At 31.1% G+C, this 23058-nt stretch overlaps 3 protein-coding genes across 3 annotated transcripts; 1 reads left to right on the plus strand and 2 right to left on the minus strand.

Annotated features, from left to right (window-relative positions):
- Positions 1-1341: 1341 nt before the first annotated feature.
- On the minus strand, positions 1342-7261 carry PGO_030310 (protein transport protein Sec24B; the record flags this gene model as incomplete). Its single annotated transcript, XM_028686019.1, has 5 exons — positions 1342-1465; positions 1680-1761; positions 1892-1958; positions 2187-2567; positions 2798-7261. The coding sequence occupies 5 exons, from the start codon at positions 7259-7261 to the stop codon at positions 1342-1344; spliced, it is 5118 nt and encodes a 1705-aa protein (XP_028541820.1).
- Positions 7262-12064: 4803 nt separating this feature from the next.
- Positions 12065-15105, plus strand: PGO_030320 (ag-1 blood stage membrane protein homologue; the record flags this gene model as incomplete). Its single annotated transcript, XM_028686020.1, has 9 exons — positions 12065-12194; positions 12405-12545; positions 12709-12895; positions 13078-13136; positions 13331-13494; positions 13818-13941; positions 14146-14405; positions 14605-14692; positions 14837-15105. 9 exons carry the CDS (start codon positions 12065-12067, stop codon positions 15103-15105), a joined length of 1422 nt encoding a protein of 473 aa, XP_028541821.1.
- Positions 15106-15969: 864 nt separating this feature from the next.
- On the minus strand, positions 15970-21654 carry PGO_030330 (liver specific protein 2; the record flags this gene model as incomplete). The annotated part of the gene is made up of 1 exon (XM_028686021.1): positions 15970-21654. The coding sequence occupies one exon, from the start codon at positions 21652-21654 to the stop codon at positions 15970-15972; it is 5685 nt and encodes a 1894-aa protein (XP_028541822.1).
- Positions 21655-23058: the final 1404 nt, after the last annotated feature.

A 23058-nucleotide genomic window follows, 5' to 3' on the forward strand; every position in this document is an offset into this window, starting at 1 on the left:
AAATATTTCCTAAATTGTATGCTAATTTTCCTTCTTTTTTTTTTTTTTTTTTTGTTCATATGTTGTAAGGTTATGTTATTTTTATTTGCTATACCTATTTTTTTCTCTATTATGGTAATTTTTTTTTTTTTTCAACTCATTAAATAGCTAGCTGAAAAAGTGAAAAGAAACATAGCTTCTTTCAATTTCGACAATATAAAGTTTATATAAAATATAATTAAATTTTTTTTTTTTTTTTCTTTTTTATAAAAAAATAGTAACATGGGCTTCATTAAGTAATGGGTTTCGTTTCACTCTTTTTCAAAACTGATGTTGCACTGGGTCGGGTATTTTCGTTTTCCTCATATTTTTAAAGCATATATATATTTTTTTCTTTTACATTTTCAAATAGATTTCCACTAGAAATGTATACAATTTTAGAAGAAAAAAAGAAGATACACATGACAACAACAGTATGGTTATTTTTGTTTATTTTCATTAGAACATTTACTTTTTCCATTTCAGTTTTATTCTTTTAAGTAGTGTTTATACAACACTTGATAAATTTAAATATATAAGCTGCCCTCATTTACCACGTAGGGAAATTATTTATGAGTGCTTATCATCGTATACATCAAAACATTTAGTTTTTTAAGAGTACCGATGTATTTTTCTGGTCACTCCAAAAATATTTTGTTTGTTTCACAATTACCAGTTTTAAAATATTTCACAAATTTCTTAATTTATCATAAGGTGGGGAGAAGGGAAGTTATAGGACTTAATAAGAGTACGCATACGTGCATACATATATATATATATATATATATATATATATATATATATATGTGCGTGCGTATTTATGTATGTATAAAAAAGTGCACACGTGCAAATGTACATGTGCGAATGCGTATATTTTATCTTCACAAATCGTTTGATGTATTTAAAAATGACGAAAATTATTAAACAAATTTTGGATTGGAGGTTGAAAAGGGTGAAATTATAATGAACATACTATTAATGGGTGTGTATATATACATGCATGTTTTTTTTTTTCTTTTTTTTTCCTTTTTTTTGGAGAGGAAGCAGTGATGGTGGATATATACATATTCAAATGAAATCGAATGTATATACCTACTTATTTCGAATAAATACAAGAAGTGAGGATGTACATATGCTCAGAAATCCGTACATGCAAATGCATGCAAAGGTTCCTGTTTGAGTTCTTGAAAAGAAAGAACAGTCAATGAGGTTCGATGATAAAAAAAAAAAAAAAAAAAAAGGTATGAGTGGATGGGGGTAATCAAAAGGTCCTCAGGAGTAGTAGGGTGTATGATTCTATAAAACTGTCTACATAAGCACTACTTAAGACTCATCAATTTTTTTATGAACTAATTTATGAATAAAGCACAAAAAATTAACATAGCTGTATTCCTTATCATCTTTGTCTTCAACGCATAGAGACATTATGTGTTGTTCTCTATTGGATCTACAAGTGTGTAAATATGGGTATGTAATTACAATTGTATTTTAATTTATTTTTCATGCACGCAAGAAGAGTGTTGTGTGTAGGTGTACAGGTGTGTAATTATGTATATGTGGAAGGGATCAATGTCACTTTTATTATATATGCATGGTGTCATATTTAGATGTGGCCTTTCTTTCTGTTCTATCTCAGCATTTTCATTCATATGATCACTTACTTCGGTGCAACAATCACCAGAGGGACGTACTTATTAAAGTGATGAATCCTGGTCAAGTTCATAATAATGCGTTGAAGTTTTTCTGCAAATGGATGGGAAGAAAAGGAACATAAATATGAATTCTTTCATTTTGTACATTATTGCATTCCTTTACCATGCATCCATGTACAGATGTATAAATTTATTCCTGTATGGAAAATGTTAACACGTACTTCCGTTAAGGCTATCCGTTATGTTTAGTTCGTGAGAATTTTGCTCCGTCGGGGTATCACCAACAATCTTCAAAAAAAAAAATAAATAAATAAATAAAATATAATATTATTATAATATAATGTAATATAATATAATAAAATACAATACAACAATGTAAAAATTATACAAACGTGTGCATGAACATATAGACATGTTCTAAATAGTTGAACGTTAAATTCTGAACAATCAAATGATGTCCCATGCAATGTGATGAAAAATCGTTCACGTAAAAACCACTCCAAGGAGCAATCTTACATCTCTAGCAAAATTTGTATCGGCATGAAAACCAAAGTAAAGGTAAAAATAGGTACAAGCATCAAACAGATAAATTCCATTTGAGTATATTTTTTCTGCACTAGATGGTATCGTTTTGGGAATAAAAAGATCATCGTCCAAATCCATAGAATCTATTTCGTTTGTCCTTCCCTTTATATGAATCACATATGTTACTGGATATATATAAAAAAGAGATGATATTATTGGCATAGACAAAAGTTTTATCAAGCTGTACACTTTGAGATCATGTAAAATTTCTTTTTTTGTGACATTATGTTTCAGAAGGGAGGATGCAAAAAGCGGGAGTAATTTTAGCGTGTCCGGAAGTATCAGTTGTCCTGAGTGAGCGGAGGAAGCACACTGCAAAAGTGTGTAGTTGGTGAGCAAAAAAAAAATGAATGAATGAATAAGGAAGAAGACGAGGAGGATGAGGAAGGGGGGATATGGGAGAAAAAAACAACAGATGTTACGCGCTAAAGGAGACACAGCAAATGCATTGAACCCATATGCACTTCTAGTTCACGTTATATGTAATGCATCATACATGATATATATAATCACAATCTGTTATCGTCGCTCCGCACACCTACATTTAGACGGTAGGAAAACAAAATGGCCACTAAATTGTCAATTAAAATCTTCGAATAATTCTCATTATACAGAATGTTCGTGCAAAGCTGCTTAATTAAGATGCTCATTAGAGCCTCTGCGTCCGTGTACCTAAAGACCGTGCTCAGGGATGTTGTCAAGTTCATATGTGTGGTATGAAGGCGAACGTAACGATCCCCATACAAATTGGTGTACATGCAAGCACACTGGAAGTATATTTGTTTTTTGTTTTCTGATATATCTGAGTAATTTAATAAAAAGGCAAAAGTTTGGTCATATCTAATCTTTGGAATTTTAATCGTGTCTACGCTTATAATAGAATTAAAATTGTTATTACAACAAAATAACTTTTTTACAGACATATGTTGTGAATATCTTAATTTCAATTCACAACAATAAGCAATATCTTCGGATGTCAACGTATCTTTTATACTCATGTAAATCTCTTTGTAATCTTTTTGCCATAGGAAATTTTCAACAAATAATATTTTTCCTCCCGTGTTTTGTGCAACATATTGTAAGGACGGAACACAAACGCGAACATTGTTTGATGAAATTATAAAAATATCTACACTGATATTGTATGAATATAAATCTAGTAATAAGGAATCATAAAATATTTTTTGTTTTACTTCTAAAAAATTTTCTTGTAAATCTTTTTTTAATTCTTTAATTGAACCTATACCACAATTGGGAGTTGTTGTATAAAACATACATATACTACCCAACCCGTTTCTTTCTTTCAAAATATCCATAGCAACTTTAAGTGCACTATTCCCACATGATTCATACGATTGCATAGTTGCGCTTACTGATTTTATAGCATCTATAAGATTATTAATTTTGTCTATCTCTTCTACGCAACTGAAAAAGAGATCTTCTAGCGGAAGGGGGAGAAATGGATCATCTACATCACTCATAACAATCACTTGATAGTTTCCATTGGTGCCATTATTATTACTACTGCTATCCATACCGCTATCACCTGTGTCTTTTCCTCTCTTGCAATTATAAAAATATATAGATCTGTTAAACGTGATAATGGCAATTTTGGTCTTGGGACATTTCACATTTTGAACTGCATAACGAATTCCCTCCAGGATTGTATACGTTATGTTATTATAAATAGCGTTGTATGAACATTCAACAACGAATACAAAGTAAGGAGGTAATATATTTTTCATTTGCGGATATTTAGATAATAAATAATTTCTTTTCATTTTACAAGTGTCCGATTCTCCGTTTTTTTCACACGTCAAACTTTTCATCTCATGCATGATAACATTAAAATTGTCTGTTAAGTTATCCATGTTTTGAGAAACGGAATCATTTCCATATGGATTTCCTGATCCTATAACACCCCCTCCGTTACCATTACCAATATTTTTATTATAATTGTTCTGATTATCGTATCTGTTATAGAATCCTGGACTGCCATGACCTCCCCCATCATAATTGTTATAACTGCAATTACCACTGTTATAATCCTTAGTATCTCCAAAAACACTACTCGATGTGTTATTCCCTGCTGTTTTGGCATCATTTGTAACAAGTGAATTTGAAATATGCTTTGTTATGGACATTATCTTATTCGTAATCATAGATGCAGTTTGATTAATATTCTTATTCATATATGTATAGGTCAATTTAAATTTATTCACATTATCATAATAAATAGGGGGAATAATGATATCTACACTACCTTTTAACAAAGGCGATAGTGAATTCCCATTATTTTTTTCATATTCTCTATGACTTATCTTTTCATTATATTGGTATATATCGAACAGTACATTTTCATTAATCAAAAATTCTGTGTCACAAAATACACACTGTACAGTGTTTGAAATATCTTCTAATATAGTGGCATGTAAATAACTAAAACATTTGGGGCATCTTAATATTTCTATATTTTCTTCTTTATCATTTACTACATCTTTCATATCTACTTTCTCTACTTGCTCTCCTTCATTTAGACATGCAAATGGGTTTACGATAATTCCAAATGGAATTTTTGACAATTTTAACGTTTCTGAAAATAGGGGAATTTGATATAGTGTACTTTTCATAAATCTTGGGTCTGCTTTACCTGTGTCAATCGATATATATGGTTGATAATACGACGGAGGAGAAATATATTTACATGTTTCAAACACTTTTAAATTTCTCTTCTTTTTTTTTTCTTGAAAATTAATTATAGGTCTCGGTATTTTATTCATATCTATCCGATTAACTGTTTTTTTTAATAAGGTGTATATTTCTCCATCTTTATCTGTCCCGGGGTATTCATTGTCACTTGAATTTTCATCACTTGAGCTTTCCAATGATTCTTCATCCGATCGCTCGTACTTCTCTTCCTGTCTCTCCCTCTCGTTCTGATTAACATCTTTATTATGCTCCTTATTCATGCAAGTATTTGCACCATGAACAAACGTTCTTTCAGGTCTATTATTAAAAGCATTGCAACCAGGTCTTACAATATTTGCGTGGCTAGCATGGCTAACTTGGCTAGCGGTGTTTCCATAATAATTATACGACGTTGGTTGGCTGCTACTATTCTGCTGATAATTAGTGTTGTACTGATTCAGAGAATCCGTAACATTCGCACATGTCCCATTACTATACGGGGCATTACTATATGGGGCATTACTATATGGGGCATTACTATATGGGGCATTACTATATGGGGCATTACTATAAGGAGTATTACTATATGGAGTATTACTATATGGAGTATTACTATATGGAGTATTACTATACTGAGCACTACTATACTGAGCATTACTAAACTGAACATTACTATATGTTTGATTAGTATACGATTGATTAGTATACGATTGATTAGTATACGATTGATTACTATGCGTCTGATTACTGTATGTCTGGTTAATGTGTGCAGGATTGTTATAGGAAGAGTTGCTACATTCCAAGCTGTTATTATCGCCGTGAGTGTTACCCCCTCCTCCACTGTATGGTCTACCACTCCATTGTGTACGCTCAATATTACTCATGTCAAATTCAGCACCATTACCTAGGTTCTTGTTGCACATTTCTCCGTTGTTAGTCTCATTGTTGTAATCAATTTTGCTTACTTCCTGTTGCACTTGAATAACATTTCCATAATTAACCTCATTCCCTAAATTGTTGGAGGGTGCACAAAAGGATACTGCATTTTGTGGATCATTTTGGATATTCCCATATATCTGATACTGTGTTTCCTTTTCTTTGTTGAAATTCATTTGTTCATTTTTCATTTCTGTACTCAAATTGTTTTGCATAACATTGTGTTGTAAATTGCTTGTATTCCTTGAAAGATTATTTGTCTCATAAGAATTGTTATCAATTCCAGTGCATCCATCTGGATTCCTGCCAAAATGAGTGGAGTATCCCCCCTCTGCTGCATTAGGTGAATTTATTTGTGGACCATTTTGTGAATAAAATGGTTCGTTCTTGCTATACTTCACACTAACACCTTTATTCTCGTTTGATGCTGATTTTTCTTCTTTACTATCCTCCGTATTCTGTAACATATCCGTTTTATGCGTATTCCAATCTTTTGGATTACTTTTTGGGTCACTTATTGGGTCACTTATTGGGTCACTTACTGGGTCGCTTATTGGGTCGCTTATTGGGTCACTTATTGGGTCGCTTATTGGGTCACTTATTGGGTCATTTATTGGGTCACTTATTGGGTCCCTTTTTGGGTGACTCTCCACGTATGCTGTGCTGAAGGAATTGTTACTAATGCTGCCTCTGTTGAGTTGAACATTCCCTATTGTTTTATTAGAAACATCACTGGCTGAATAACTTTGCTCATTTCCTAAAAATTCGAAATTACTATTCACTTGCTGACGAAACTCTGTTTTGTTATGTATATGCCCTCCGTCTGCAAATGCATAATGTGAATTTTTTCCATGGAGATGTTTAGTGTAACCAACAATTCCAGAGGTGGCATCATCCTCTCCCCTCTGATTTGGCTCTTTTAAATTGATATGACTCTTTGAGTAGTTAAAATTGTTCATACAGCGTAAATTTTCATCTCGCTGATTACTATCATATAGGACCTTATCGCATGCACCACGGGTATATTCTCTATTATTGTAATTTTTTACAGTTGTGCTCCCTATATTTTCAGAACTACTATTTGTATCCCTACTCATATTTGCATTTTCACAACTGTTATTATGTTTACTACAAATTGTAATGAGACTCTCATTAACATCTGTTAGCACATTTTTCTTTTCTTCCTCTATCGCGAATTCAATTTTATCGTTAAAATTTCCTTCATATGCTTGATTAATATACTGTGGGGTACTGTTATTCCAATTTCTTTTCTTATTATCAAAAGTGTTTTTTGGTACAGAATGAATTTCTGACTTTGTTATTATTTTATCATGAACTTGGGTATGATTTATATTTTCTTCTTCCCCTATGTTGTTACTCATTTTGTTAGTTATTACTAAACTATAAATTTTAGTCTTTTTTTTTTTTTTTTTTTTTTTTTTTTTTTTTTTTTTTTTTTTTTTTTTTTTTTTTTTTTTTTTTTTTTTTTTTTTTTTTTTTTTTTTTTTTTTATTTTTTTTTTTTTTTTTTTTTTTTTTTTTTTTTTTTTTTTTTTTTTTTTTTTTTTTTTTTTTTTTTTTTTTTTTTTTTTTTTTTTTTTTTTTTTTTTTTTTTTTTTTTTTTTTTTTTTTTTTTTTTTTTTTTTTTTTTTTTTTTTCTCTCTCTCTCTCTGGGTTTCACTTCTTTTTCACTTTAGAATTTCCATTATTTATGACTCAAATTTCTGTGTTCCTCAGATCAAGGGGTTGTTTTTCGATTATCTTCAAAAATAATACTGATCTTCTTTGGGTATAAAATTTCGATATTATTATTTTTTGGATTTCTTCTTCCCTTAACTATTCTTGCCCTCTAATTATTAACACATACACCCTGTGACAAAAAAATTAAATGTGTTAAATGGTTAAGAAATGACTACTGTTTACGTGATAAAAGGGTGGTGATAAAAAAAAAAAAAAAAAAAAGTCGTATAAATTTCTGTACATTTGTAGGAGAACTAGCTGAATTCAACTTCTTATAACATTCGCTATTAATTAAAGAATCATTTTACCTAGTTAAACTTCTTGATACATTGAATGTCTTATCAGTTACGACTTCTTACCAGTTAGAACATATTAGTTGCCACAACTTCACAACAGTGTTATTATTTGTTCGAAGCCCCTCACCTATGTTGTGTCATCGCGTGTGAATCGGTCACACCTTGGTAACCCCTTTGAAGCATCCGTGTAAGTTGCTTTTTTTTTTTTTTTTTCTTTTTTTTTTTAATCTCTAGTGTTTCAAAATATTCCCCTTTTCATCACTAACAAATATGCTATAGTTGTACTGAAATATAATATCAAATGTAAAATATTTTATGAATTCAGCAAATGCAAATTTTCGTGCATATTTCTGTGATTTTTTTGACGCAAAAGGTGTTCATGCTATTTCTTCTCTGGGTGTATATATGTAAATAAGAATTGGTATGATACTTCTTTTCGCCTGATAACTCCTTTTTTATTTCCTTCTTTTTTTTTTTTTTTTTTCTTTTTTTTTTTATATTCAAATGATCTGAATGTTCATATTTATAAATCGGTTCGTTATCTCCTCGTGCCCCGTTAGAATGTACACTATGGAGCTTTGAGTGGGGAATAAACGTTTACTTTTATGTACAAACCATGCAGGAATTTATGTACTAATATATATATATATTATCCCACTTTATATATGGTGTATATATATACATATATATTCAAGTGTACTTAGTAAAATGTGCATACATTTTTTGTTCATTCAAATCAACAGAGTGTTTCCACCAACTTGAATCAAACAAAGAATGGTTTTCCTTCCTTATCACGAATCACCATTTACTCAAGTATGTATTATAGCACATATGATGGCTCCTGTATTTTTGTATGTGACTTTTTTCTGTCATATTTCCCGTGTTACCATACCAGTAAAAGATAAATCGCCCTTTTATGTAAAGGGTCAACACAGCAAGGAAAAGTGAAAAAAAAAAAAAAAAAGTAAATAAATAAAATAGAATAAAATAAATACAATATAATAAAACAAAATAAAAGTTTTAAAAAATTGTAGGAAAAAAACACCCCAAAAAAAAGAACACGAAGTGAAATAATTCAAAACAAAATTCATTTAATGGGGGCGTATTCCCCTATTTATGATAAAACACTCACACAGTGTGTTATGAAGAAAGAACGATTGATATTCCTTTTAGTATTATTAATTGTAGTTAATGTTTTTTTGTTTTTTTTTCCTTTATCCATTCAGTTTATAAAAAATTTGCTTTAAAAAAAAATACAAAAAAAAAAAAAAAAAAAAAAAAATTATTTTTTAATGGAAGCATTTACTTGCATAATCTACCTTCTTATCCCTAAAAAAAAAGATAAAAGGAGAGGCTCAGAATTTGCATATCCTTAAATATTTGAAAGGTTAACATTTCCATTACTAAGGGTAGATAATAGCGCAAAACACATTTGCTGCGTTGTGCCCGTCTTCTCCTTCTCACCTTATCTTATACATATGTGTTTTTGCGACCTACATGTAAGTTTGCATGCAGATATGAGTTTACGTATATGTATAGTGAACACACATGAAGATTGTTATTAAGTCATGTCTGTACTATGCCATATGCTTTCTTAAGACACAACGAGTTGTAGAGGTGTACACAAATCCTTCAATGCATGGAAAACAAATTATGAGAGTTTACACAAATCAATTATGATATGAACAACCCATAATAGTTATCAAAAACTTGATCCCCATTTTGTCATTATAAAAAAAAAAAAAAAAAAAAAAAAGAGGGTTAAACGAATTTTCAATAAATAGTCAGCACTTGAAAGAATAAATAAATGGGTGAAATTGAAAGAATAAACAAATAGGCGAAATTGAAAGAAAAAAAAAAAGAAAAAAAAGCACCATATGCGTTCCCAAAATGGAATGAGCATCTTATACAAATAACAAAAAGTGTGAAATATATGTGCCTAACTTATTTGATTTAACAAAGTTATTTGTAAAATAGGAAAATATACCGTGCTGAAAATGTATCCATTACGTATTAATCTGCCTATATAAAATTACAAACCATGCATTTTCTTTATATTCCAATTGGGGCTCTTTATAATGCACAAATGATTATTGGTCAAAATGGTCATAATCACATTTCGTTTATGTACTTATTGCAAAAATTAACAGAATAATAAAAAATAAGTAAGAGAATGTGCTAGCTCGAAATATGAGACACATATGAACCGTTGTTGTGAGACATATAAGTGGTCGGAAATTTAAATTATACAAAAACGGAAGAGATGAAAAAATATATATAATATATAGCACTGTAGCTTCTCACCAATGTGCACATATAACAATATCGTTTGCGAGTTCAGACCCATTCCCCCAGAATTGTGAAATTGATTTTAGCGAAACATATATGTACAATTAGCAATCCATTCAATCTTTACCCTTTGTGTGTGTGTGCATATGTATGTTCATGAGTATGTGCATGTGGCATCCGTATGTGTTGCATCATTCTGTTGCCTTTTTACTTCTCTAAGGAAACAATACCTATCAAGGGTCACTATTAGTTCGCACAAATTGTATAGTACACAAAAAGGTATAGTCAGTCACAACCATGACACGGGAATCGATTTTAAAGAAATTTAAAAAACAAAAAAAAACTATTTAAAAGCGTTTCTCTCTTTTACACTTTTCTCCTGGGGTACCTACTTTTTCTTTCTTTCTTTTTTTTTTTTTTTTTTTTTTTTTTTCACGCATTTTTCCTTACACACCTGTAAAATTTCACTGCTATTTTTATTCTATCGAAAAATAGGAAACTGCCAAGCTTAAAGTAACATTCATTCACGCTTAGTTGGTTAACCAATGGATGAACCAATAAACCCAAATGTGGACAATTTCGATGGGACTTCTTAATTCTAGTGATGTTACTCTTTATATATATTATCATCGATATAATTAAAATAGAAAAAAAAAAAAAAAAAAAAAAAAAAATCTTATTAGCATTTAAAACCCACAACCATCAGGAAAATAAGTGGGACCACTTTTTACAGACATGTAATAAAGGCTTTTTCGCACACACTATAGTCACACTGAAATATCAGAAGAGAGGAATATTAAACTTTATGAAAAAAAATCAAACATTTTTCTGACGTCCACAAATGGTCACACGGAACAAAATCAACCTAATCGCAATTTCGTCAAGCTTTTCACCAACATTGAAGTGTTAAAAAGAAAAGAAAAGAAAAAGTATGAACATGCATATATGTGTAAATACTCTTATCAAAAATTTATGAATGAACAAGGTAAAGTGCAAAGAATTAAAAGGTACACATATATATATCATAGCGGAAATGTGTTTATATATTTACACATACACATACATACATGCATCTACCGCTTACATCTCCATGGATGAATAACAATAAAAAAAACATTTAACAAAAAAACAAGTTGTAATTTTCTTAGTAAAGGAATTCTATTCCAAATGTAAACGCATACACACGCATATTTAAATTTGAATATGTGCAATTGAAAAATGTATGGTGAGAAAAAATAATAATGTAGATTATTGATGTAATACCGAATGAAGTTTTGCTAACGGGAAGTGCAAAGTTGCAAAAACAACAGGAAAAAAAAAAAAAAAAAATTAAACGAATCAGAACTGTCCTATTCATTTAAAAGTAACACCAAAAAAATAAAAATTACAGAAAAAAAGAAAAAAGAAAAATGCGAAAAAAATGATAAAAAAAAACAGAAAAAACCGAAAAAACAAAAAGAATGAATAAAAAAAAATGTCTATAATATTTATAAATATACGTGTCTTTTACAACCTTTTTTAATTAAGTTGATTTTTTCCCAACAAATTTACAACAAGTAAAATTGCATTCGTAACACATTTGAGCTATGATGAGAAACATCTGGGTACACCTAACGAAACCTAAATAAACCTAAGCACATTTGTTTATACGTAACTATGCACACATTTTTCGTTTTTGCAGTGACACCCTTTCAGATATGCATCCCCAAGAAACATATTTGAAAACAGTTAAGCATAAACTACCAGATAAGCATAAACGGAAAAATAAACACAAAATACCTAACAAACGGCCAAACAATCTGTCAAACAAACACAAACTTCGAAGTAAGCATAAAGTGTGAAACAAGAAAAGGAAAGGCAAATGTTCGGAACGAACTTCATTTTTAACATTTTTAAAAATAAATTTAATAGTATATCAAAAAAATGCGTAAGCTATATGATAAAAAGCTACAAAAGAACATGTCCTCACATAAGCGACTTCGAGCCTTTCGGTATGTACAGAAATTTCCTCCAGTAGAAAAGAGAAAGCTTCACTGAGATACAGAATTCTTTTCGAAATAGGAGAGTTCGAATCAGTGTGCAAATACATGTGATCACACACACATACGCGCATCTCCAAATCGTTAATGATTCATATCTACCGCACACAATTATTTACTATTTTTATTTTGTTATTTCTTTTAACCTTTCCTTTCTGTTAGCGTCCATGTACTATTTCAGCGGTTTGCATAATTATAGGACCTTCTACTTACTTGTAAAAATCAATGAAATATTTAACATAAATAAATACAAGCATATATACATAATATTCAGTACGGATAAACATGACTTTCAAACGGATGGTAATGAAACGTTCTCGACGAGATAAATCGAATGAATTTCGCCAGTCTAGCTTTGTCACTTTATCCCTTCGGATTCTTAACAACTTTACCACTTCCCTATTTGATCACTTCCCAACTTTGCCACTTCCCAACATCACTGCGTGTGGACTTCCCCCTTTTGCAGAAATTCCTACGAACAAAAAAAACAGGATACACATCGACCAACGCGTAGATATAAAAATAAGGCAGTGCGATGAAACACTCAAGGTTGATTTATTCACAACTAAATTAACAAAGAAGGTTCACATAGGACAAATTAAAATAGATATAAACTCTAGCGTCATTATGAAGTCTTTTCCAAAAAATGAGTGGTAACAGATAGCAAAAATTACCCCTCAGGGTGGGTGTCAGTATCTTATGTGTATGCGCTTATATACATATATAATGTATATATATTACACACATATATGCATGCATGCACATACACGTAATTAAGGAAATACCTATCCCTAGAACAATGAAATACTTTTTCCTTTCTCCCCAATTTGACCAGGTTTGTGTGCCTCAAGGATGGGCAAGAAATCTGCAAAGTACAAATGTCCTTTTACAAAAGTGAGAACTCCTATGTGGGAAATAATTTTAACATTCACATGTACATTTACATATATTCACACATGTATGAATATATATATGTACATATACGAAGGAACACACGTGATAGAACACTCCCCAGCTCAACCATCTCACTTACAGTTCGTCATATTCCCTTCCCACCCATCTTTTTTTATTTTATTTATTTTTTTTAGTTCAGAAATATGCCTGTCCTAACGAATGCATGCTCATACAGGATGGGCTTGAAATATGGAAAAACAAAGCAAAGAATCTCAGAAAAAAGAAAATTAGTTTGCAAGATATCCACAAACAATTTGATGATGATGATAAAAACTTATCCCTAATAGATGTAGAAACGGTAAAAAAGAAGAAAGAACTGGAAAAATAAACATAAGAATGATAAGAAAGTAGGAATAGATATCCTTTTGATCCACCCCTTCAACAGTCTACTTTAAGATTTTTTTTTTTTTTTTTTTTTTTACATATGAACATATGTATGTTCATGCTTAACAGATACGTTGTCTCCCAAAAAAATAAGCAGTCGAAAATTTGAGAAAAAAAAAAAAAAAAAAAAAAACACCTCATTTTACAAGCATCCGCAAGCTCATTTCTTTACTATTATTATTATTATTACTATTTTACATATTTTTACATATTTTTTGTTTCCATCCACCTGAATAGGACATAAATGACATAAGCCTGATGCAAAAACTGAGGCTAATAAGTTTTGTGTTAGAACAAGAAGTATGTGTCTTTGATTTTTATGCATATGTTCCAAAGTATATGTTTGCCAAGGAAATAATGGGTACGTTGGGTTGCACCTACATAGTCATGCAAATACATGCATGCATATATACATTTTCATGTATTCCATATATGATTACGCTTAACCATTTTATAAACACCCTCAAGTCCAATCCTGTCTAAAATTTCACATTTCTTTGCACATTTGCACCATAACCCGGGAATACCTTTATATGTTTCCTCTTTTTCTTCAAAAACACTGCAGGGGAATGGTTTCTGTGCTTCTTGTGCTTTAAAGATAGCAAAGAAGAAGAAGTAATTAACATTGAGACGATAATAGAAAGAAACATTCATAGAGACATCAATATACCCATGCTAAACATACTTCGGATAGTTGTAGATAGTAAAAATAATACCAATGCAAATATTATGTATACATATGCAAATGAGAAGTATTATTTGAGCATTCACTCTGATCACAACCTGTCATATATCATAGACGCTATAACAATTTTTACCAACGAGGTAAGATTGAGCTAAAATGAAAAAAAGGCACCACCGCTTGGATGTAAATAATTCTACCCACGTGAAGAGACCCAAGCACAGCGTCCCTCTCCCAGTCTCTCCCATGAGAGGGGAAATAATGCAAACAAGCGTAAATACATGTATAAATATACATCTTTGTATGTATGTATATCAACTCGCTTCCTTTCCCCCCGGACAGCTAAAAGTGTTAAAGGAGTCTTATGGGGACAAATTGGAACTACGAAAAAATATGATAATGCAAGAAAGAAACATGAAAAGGCTGATGGGTAAGCTCAAATTAAGTGTATGCAAAGTGACGACGAGCGACACAGCGTGTACGTGCATAGACCACTATACGCATTTAAATAGTAGACATTTTTAACTTACGGGATAAATCCCCCTCCCCCTCATTCCACACACTTTTTTTATAGGAAAAAGAAGATTATCTTCCCCTAGATTCAGACGTAATATGCCAAAGAGCGCTCACAAAATGATCAAAGAAATGTATGTAGAAAAGGACAGCTATGAAACTACAGCATGGGAAAAAGAAGAATTTATCGACAAGGTAATGGATCAAGAAGAACATCATAATGAGGAAGAAAATATAATCCTTGTACCAGTAAAACCGATTAAACATGATGAGACTGTAGACGAGAAGGATTCACATGAAAATAGCATATTAGAAGAAGGGTGTTCATAAATTATGTCATGTGTGGAATGCATTGAAAGCGTAGCATGAAAAAAAAGAAGAACCTTTAAAAAAACGAGATGACTAAACAAAAAAAAAAAAAAAAAAAAACATAATAAAATAACACATTTGTAAATAACATATATATTCATATATCCCAAAAATATGTCTACTCAGAAAAAGTTCGCCATTCTGTTACTAAGTAAGGTGAATTAAGTGCAAATGATGAGTATTTCAATTGGTACATATTTTATGTAAACTCAGAAGAATTTCCTCTTCTTAGCAGTCCCGATACAATCAATTCGATCAGCCGTTTTAAAATGTAAGATATGTTTAAGCTCATGTGCACCTACTACATCATAAGACACACGCACAAAATAAATAAATAAATAAATAAATGAATAAATAAAATAATACATAAATTAAAAATTACAAACTTCAGAGTATAAACTTTGTACGTTTGAATGATTTATAATTGTCCTATACCATCCCCCCCTACAAATCTGTAAAACCTGCTTCAAACAATTGCTACATATTTGCCTCTCTTTTTTTTCCATTTTTAAAACTATTAGTCTTAATTCTTTTATGCAATGAATTTATTCTTTTTATAAGTATATAACACATATGCGTAAAAAAAAAAAAAAAAAAAAAAAAAAAAAAAAAAACACTTTTTCGAATAGCAAAAGTTTGTGCAAGATGACTTTCGTAATCGTAGAATATTTTTTCTACATTAGGGTCCACAAAAATTATGTGCAGGTTAATTTATCTCAACAAGGCACATTTTTTATATCTCTCTCAATTGCTTTTTTTCTATACCATGTTTTTGCAATTCGATAGTTTCACTCGTTCGGTTCGGTTCCTTTCGTTTCTTTTAGTTCATTCTTTTCTGAGTTTTCTTCTTATCCTTTTTCTCATCCTTCTTTTCCTCCTTTCCTCAGAAGTCTTGTTTCCATGTGCTTCTTTATTTTCAGAATCTTTGTCTGTTTTTCTCCTATCTACACCTCCCTTCTTTTCATCTACATTTTCCGATGTTCTTTCACCATCAATTTCGCCATTTATTACATCTTCCAGATCGTTGTGTAATTCCCTATTATTTCCATCGATCTGTTTGTTATATATTTCTTCATTTTTGCTGTATATATTTCCGTCAGAATGGTTTCCAATGCGTTCATCATTTGTTTTTTCCTCTATCTCATTTTTATCGTCATTGGATGGTCCCTTAATATTGTCTCCCTCTAAGTCATTCTGTTCATTTGCGTCATTTACTCCTTTACCCCGTTTGTTTTGTTTTTCACTACTTGCATGTTTCGCTCGTCTCTTTCGGCTTAGATCTTCTTTTGGAATTTTTTTTTCCTCTAGAAATTTGTCACCATGTCCTGAGTCCTTTACAGCGTCTGTCATTTTACTCTTTTCTGAACGCCTGCTTTTTCCCTTCTGTTTCTTTTCATTTTCCCCAGATACTGTAACATTTATATCCTCATTTTTTTCGTCACTTAATGAATTAGAAGTTTTATCTGCATTTATGTCAGATGGATCACTTGTTTTATAGTTGTAAAATTTATTATATTCTTCATACATTAAATCATGCATAGTTTCCATGTCTTTCTCATCCTTGGAGTCTTTTCCATGCTTCGATTCTTTCCCTACTTCCATATATTCTGCATCTTCTATGTCATATTCATCTTTCATTTCTTCCATTAGATCATATTCTTCTTGTTCAGGGTCATCCATCAGTTCATATTCATCCTCTAGACCATGTTCATCTAAATCTCCCTCACTTTGTTCATTTGACCTGTCTATCTGTTCATGTTTAGACCGTTTAAGCAAAGGAGGGAAAAATTCCTTGAGCAGTTTGAATGACTTATTCACTTTTTCATGTTCATTAGGCTTCTCCTCATACAACACTGAGATAAATTTAGGATGTGGGATTGTATGTTCACCATTATAAGTTTTTTTCTTGGAATTTAACTTTGGTAATACGAGTTTAACATTTTTAGACTTGTTAATTACAGCAATAGTTTGTGATTTTCCTGCATGCAATACACTATCTTGGAAATCGACACTATCATCTATTGGCTTATATTTGGATGGTGTGCTTTCGTTCATCATGTTTTCATCAACATCGAAGAGAGTATTTCCGTCAATATCATCAAAATCTATGTATGTATCTTTATCCATCTCATCTTCATCTGAAGTCTTTTCAACATATTCTCCATTAAGTATATTACTAAATTTCTCAATAATATCATAACTCAAAGATGGTATACCGCTTTTATTTTTAAATAAAATACTATTTATTCCTTCCTTATGTTTGAAATTAAAATCGGTGAGTAAATTCTTCTTCATCCTCGGATCTACTGTATAATCTGTATCAATGTGATCGTAGTTAACTTTATCATGTGTATGGCCTCCATCCTCTGTGTTGCTAACGTCATTTGCATTTTTATTGAAACTCCTTTTCTCGTTAGCAAAATGCAACTCATCCATAGAACCGTCCTCCTGCTTATTCCCCTCTGAAGAAACTTTTATTTTATCCCTTTCCAATCCTAAGTTACCACTTTTGCTACTTAAAAGCTTTTGCTGACTTGGTTGTACTTTTATTACTATCTTACCAGAGAACACAATATTATTCTCCTTATAATAATTACAATAACATGAAATAATTTTATTTTCACTAGATTTATCTAATTTAATATACCTGGTATGATGTGTTGGAATTTGTCTATCCAAAGTGCTAGAACTAGGAAATGGAAAGCTGCCAGGTAAAATGTCATTGACGTTCTGATTTTCATTCACATATTCAAAGCAGTTTGGAGGATCCGTTTGGAAAAATTCTCCTTTAGAAAATTCTTGATTTATCATATTATTTTCATTTTTTTCATAAGTACGATTATAATTATTCATAAAGTTGTTTTCTTTTTTATGTGTCATGTATGGTGGTCCACATTGAAATCCCACAATTTCATTTGACGCTTGTATGACACATTCGTTCATTCTGTTTTTGTCACTTAGAATTATTTTATTACTTAAAAACGACTCTCTCTGTGCATATTCTTTGTAAAATGTGTTTCCTTCATTTATTTGAAAGGAACATCCTTTTGTCTTGTTTAAATTTTTCTTCAAATAAATTTTCAAAGGGTAAGATTCGTTTCTATCAATTCGATCTTTCCCATCCATTATTCCATAACTCATTTCACTTACAAATGCACAATGCAAAAATGTGTCATCTGGTATAAATGACGGCATAAGTAATCTTTGATATCCATCATTACTTTTAAAACCAGTTAAGGAACCTGGTACGAACTCCTCTATCTGTTTTATTTTCCTACTTGCATATTCCATATTCCCTTTTATATTGTATTTGCTGTTAAATGAGCTAGAATAACAATTCACATAATCATAGCTGCCTTTATGAGGGTGCACCCCTTCTGGATGCTTCATTTTTATTATATTAAATGGGCCAGGGTTAATAAAATAGTAATTTCCTTTCCTGTATATATATGTACTTTCCATGAACAGATAATTGTAATGAGGGTAATCTACGGGAATTGTTGAATTTGACAAATTGATTAAGTTGACAGAGTTGGAAAGTTTTGGGGAATGACCCAAATCGTGCATAGAACCCAAAACTAGACCATTCTTTTTTTCACCTTTTCTTCCCAAACCTGAGTTATCGGAACCCTCAAAAATGTTATTTATCGATTCCAGCGTTTCACTTATGTCATGAGGATAAAACTTAGGCTTATGAATTTCATTTGTTCTGTGTTTTCCTCTTTCTTCCTCTTCCTCTTCTTCTTCTACTTCCTCCTCTTCTTCCTCATCAATTTCATATTTTTTATGTTCCATTGATTTGTTAACCTTGTCTCGTGGCATTTGGCTCCTTTCTTCCTTTTCTTCTTCTGAATCACCCACTATTTCTTTTTTAATATCTCTAGTATATGTTATATCCTTTTTACTATTCATATTCTTCCCTGTTATTATATTCAGATTTAATTTTTCCTTATTTTCCACTCTGTTGTTAAGAAATTTACCTGTAGGTGCAGAATTGTCCTCTGATAAACATCTGCCATTTTTATTACCCAAATGATGTCCACTAGTTCTATCTCCTCCTGTAGCACATATATATGGTCTAATATATCCATCTGGTGGGTTATAATTTTCATTCTTTTCATCCTCATTCGGTATATCGCCTTCTGATAAAACCCTGATATGTCTACCATTAGAACCATTTCCTCCATTATTTCCACCATTATTATCAACTTGATTCCCTCCGTTTCCCATTCCATCATCTGAGTCGTAGCGAGTATCGTCTGATGGTAAACCTACCACTCCTAAAATCCTAAAATGTCTACCATGAGAACCATTTCCTTCATTATTGCCACCATTTCCACCATTTCCACCATTTCCACCATTTCCACCATTACCACCACCACCACCTTTACTCATTACATTTCCTGGAAAAAGGCCATGGTTATTAAAATTATCATTTTGTGAACCTTGTTCAGATAAAACCCTAATAATCCTACTATTAGATCCATTTCCACCCTTTCCATCATTTCCATTATCGTTGTTATTACCTTTATTTCCAGCTCCACCCTCATTTTTTTCTCCATCTGAGTCATATGGTGAGTCTCCTTCAGACAGCATCCTAAGATTTCTACTATCAGAATCATTTCCCCTATCACCCTTATCACCCTTCTTTCCATCTCCACCCTCATTTTTTTCTCCATCTGAGTCATATGGTGAGTCTCCTTCAGACAGCATCCTAAGATTTCTACTATCAGAATCATTTCCCCTATCACCCTTATCACCCTTCTTTCCATCTCCACCCTCATTTTTTTCTCCATCTGAGTCATATGGTGAGTCTCCTTCAGACAGCATCCTAAGATTTCTACTATCAGAATCATTTCCCCTATCACCCTTATCACCCTTCTTTCCATCTCCATCTGTACCCTTATTTTTTTCTCCATCTGAGTCATATGGTGAGTCTCCTTCAGACAGCATCCTAAGATTTCTACTATCAGAATCATTTCCCCTATCACCCTTATCACCCTTCTTTCCATCTCCACCCTCATTTTTTTCTCCATCTGAGTCATATGGAGAATTTTCTTCAGAAAGGATCCTAATTTTTCTACTGTTAGTTCCATTTCCACCATTTTGTTCATCCCATATACTTCCTTTTTTACTATCTGAGTGATTAAATGAGAAAAATTGATGCTCACTATCTTCTAGCAAAATCCTACACTGTATCATCTGTTTACCATTGCTATCTTTACCATCTGTTTTTTTCTCCCCTTCATTTATTTCATCTTTTTTTTCGCCTTCATTATTATTATCGTTGCTCTCAGATTTTGGAGACTCTTCTGCTAATTTCCTGCAAAGTTTACAAAATTTTTTTTTTCCTTCATCGTTTTCTATTTCTCCTACAATTTTTAATGTACATTCTGTTGATAATATCCTGCAACTTCTTTTCTTTTTCTTACCTTGATCTTCATCATCATCATAGAACATTAAGAATCCATTTGTTCTGGAGTAATCTTTATAGGAATCGTCATCTCCTTTTTTATCTTTATCTTTATCTCTATCACCACGGCCGTTACCCCCATCTTTTATTAAGTGCGCTTTGTCTGATAACCTTCTGCCTATCATTTTGGTTGACCATTCCATTGTCCCTCGCCCTAAATGGTCAAACTTGGAAATAATATTTTCGCATTTTTCTGAATTCTCAGAAGTAACACTACCATTTGAGACATTCTCATGATTGATTACTTCGACATGTTCAGAGTTAATATAATGAAAAGGCAACAATTCTTCATGAATAATTATGTATTCATTTTGAGAAGGTACATAAGGATCATACAAAGAATTGTTATAAAATTTATTTTCATTAATAAATGTATGTGCACCATTATTTGGTATGCTTATGGAGTGAAATGAATTTATTTTCAATGTTTTTATTTTGGTGAGAAAAAATTCAAATATGTGTATCAATTTTGATTTCAATTGTGTGCATTCATCAAGTAATTTAAAAAGAAGCACATTAATGCGTTTGGTAAATTTTCCATTGAGGGGAGATGAATTTTTCTCCTTTTCATTTTCATAAAAATCGTCCTCATCAATATGTGAATAGTTGTTGTTCTTTGCACCGATTAGGGATGATGTGAATGATTTAGAACAACTTTTTTTTTTTTTTTCAGGAAAGTGCACTTTATTGTTGTTCATAGGAAGGTTATTTTCTTTATGTTTGTTTATTTTATCAGCTTTATTTTTATGCGTTTTTATGATGCCACTTGCACTTAGTGGTATATCATAAGAATAACTATCAGGTATACCACTAATTTCTCTGTGTATTGAGAACACTTTTAAAAAATCGTAAAAAAAATTTTTTTGATTCGGATTTACACTCAAGTGGGTACTTAAAGTAGAGGATTTGTGTTGCTCAAAGGCACTTGTGTGTTCATATTTATGTCCCTTTTTTATGGAAAAATATTCCATATATTCAACCGCAAGAAAGAAAAACGAAACCAGAGTCACTTTTTTCAAGTATGCAGTGTCCCACATGGTTTCATATATGATTTGCAAGATTTTATAAGGAAAAGGGAAGTTATAAAGTAAAAAATATTTTATTATTTATTAATTTGTATTTATTATTGTTTTGCTTTATTCTACAATTTTTTTTTTTTTTTTTTTTTTTTTCCTGAGGTTTACAAGGTTTTATTTAAAAATCACTATCAAGTAGAAGAATAAAAAGATTTTTTCTATTTTTTAATGGTATGTTTTTATTCATAAGTTAACGTGTGAATATTTTTTTCATTGGTAAAATTTAATACAATTTTAATTTTTCACATAAAATTTTGAATCTTCACTATTGCACACAAAACTTTGAGTTTTCACACACAATTTTTAATCTTTATTCTTGCATGTGTCTCCTTTCGAGGCACAATCTAACACAGTAATTGGTTCTCACATGTGAAACCTCTTGTAAGCCTCATTATGGGAATCACATGATTAGAACTGGAGACAAATGGTTTGCATGCTCGGATGCATCTCATAATATTTAGACACTTAAAAAGAGCAACCTAGGGGGTGGTAGAAGGTACCCCAATCAACTGGAGCCATTAAAAATATTCCTTCGAATGCATTCATTTTCTACATGCAAAGTTTCGGAAGATTAATAATTGTTTAGCCAAAAAAAAAAAAAAAAAAAAGAAAAAAATAGTATTGATCACGGATTTGCATGTGACCCATCTTAGTGTATATACAACCAGTTAACACAACAACAAAAGGGTTAAACAATTTTTAATTTTAAGGCATATAAAGTAATGATTCGAATTTATCTACAATGATACAGAGATAGCTAAATTTACAGAAACGCATAAACATCTTTTAAATTAGTAGATCCTTTAAATTCCAACAAGGATACACTTTTTCGATTAAGCAAGGGGAAGCGTATTTTTGATATTTGATCGAAACTGTGAAATTGTTCCTTTTGTCGTTTTTTAGAATTTTTTTTTTACATCTCCTTTAATTCTCTACACTAATTCTTTTCATTGGGGTGCTTCTTTTTTGTGTTCTTCCAAAATTTTGTTCCATTTTTGAACAAGTTGGATAAGCTTGGAAGCATTTAATTATAAATATTTCCTAGTCTCCCTGGTTATTGAAGAAGAATATAAGCAATAGGGTTGCACATGCAAGACGGGGGAAATACTGAGATTTCATAACATTTCAAAGATATGCATTTTATTTTTTAACAATTGAGCTATTCAAACACTTTTCTAAATATTTTATTTTTGCATGCTCGTAACTTGTTTTTACGTCTCATCCCCAAGGGATATGAAACATTGTTATCATGCATCAAAATAAAAAATACGCACTGAAATTCTTTTAAAAGTATGCCAAACCATGTTTAAAAAATTTACCTTTTAAAAAAAAAAAAAAAGTAAAATTAATATCATGTAAAATTTA

This window comes from Plasmodium gonderi (genome assembly GCF_002157705.1).
Source record: "Plasmodium gonderi DNA, contig: Chr03, whole genome shotgun sequence".
Classification (NCBI taxonomy): domain Eukaryota; phylum Apicomplexa; class Aconoidasida; order Haemosporida; family Plasmodiidae; genus Plasmodium; species Plasmodium gonderi.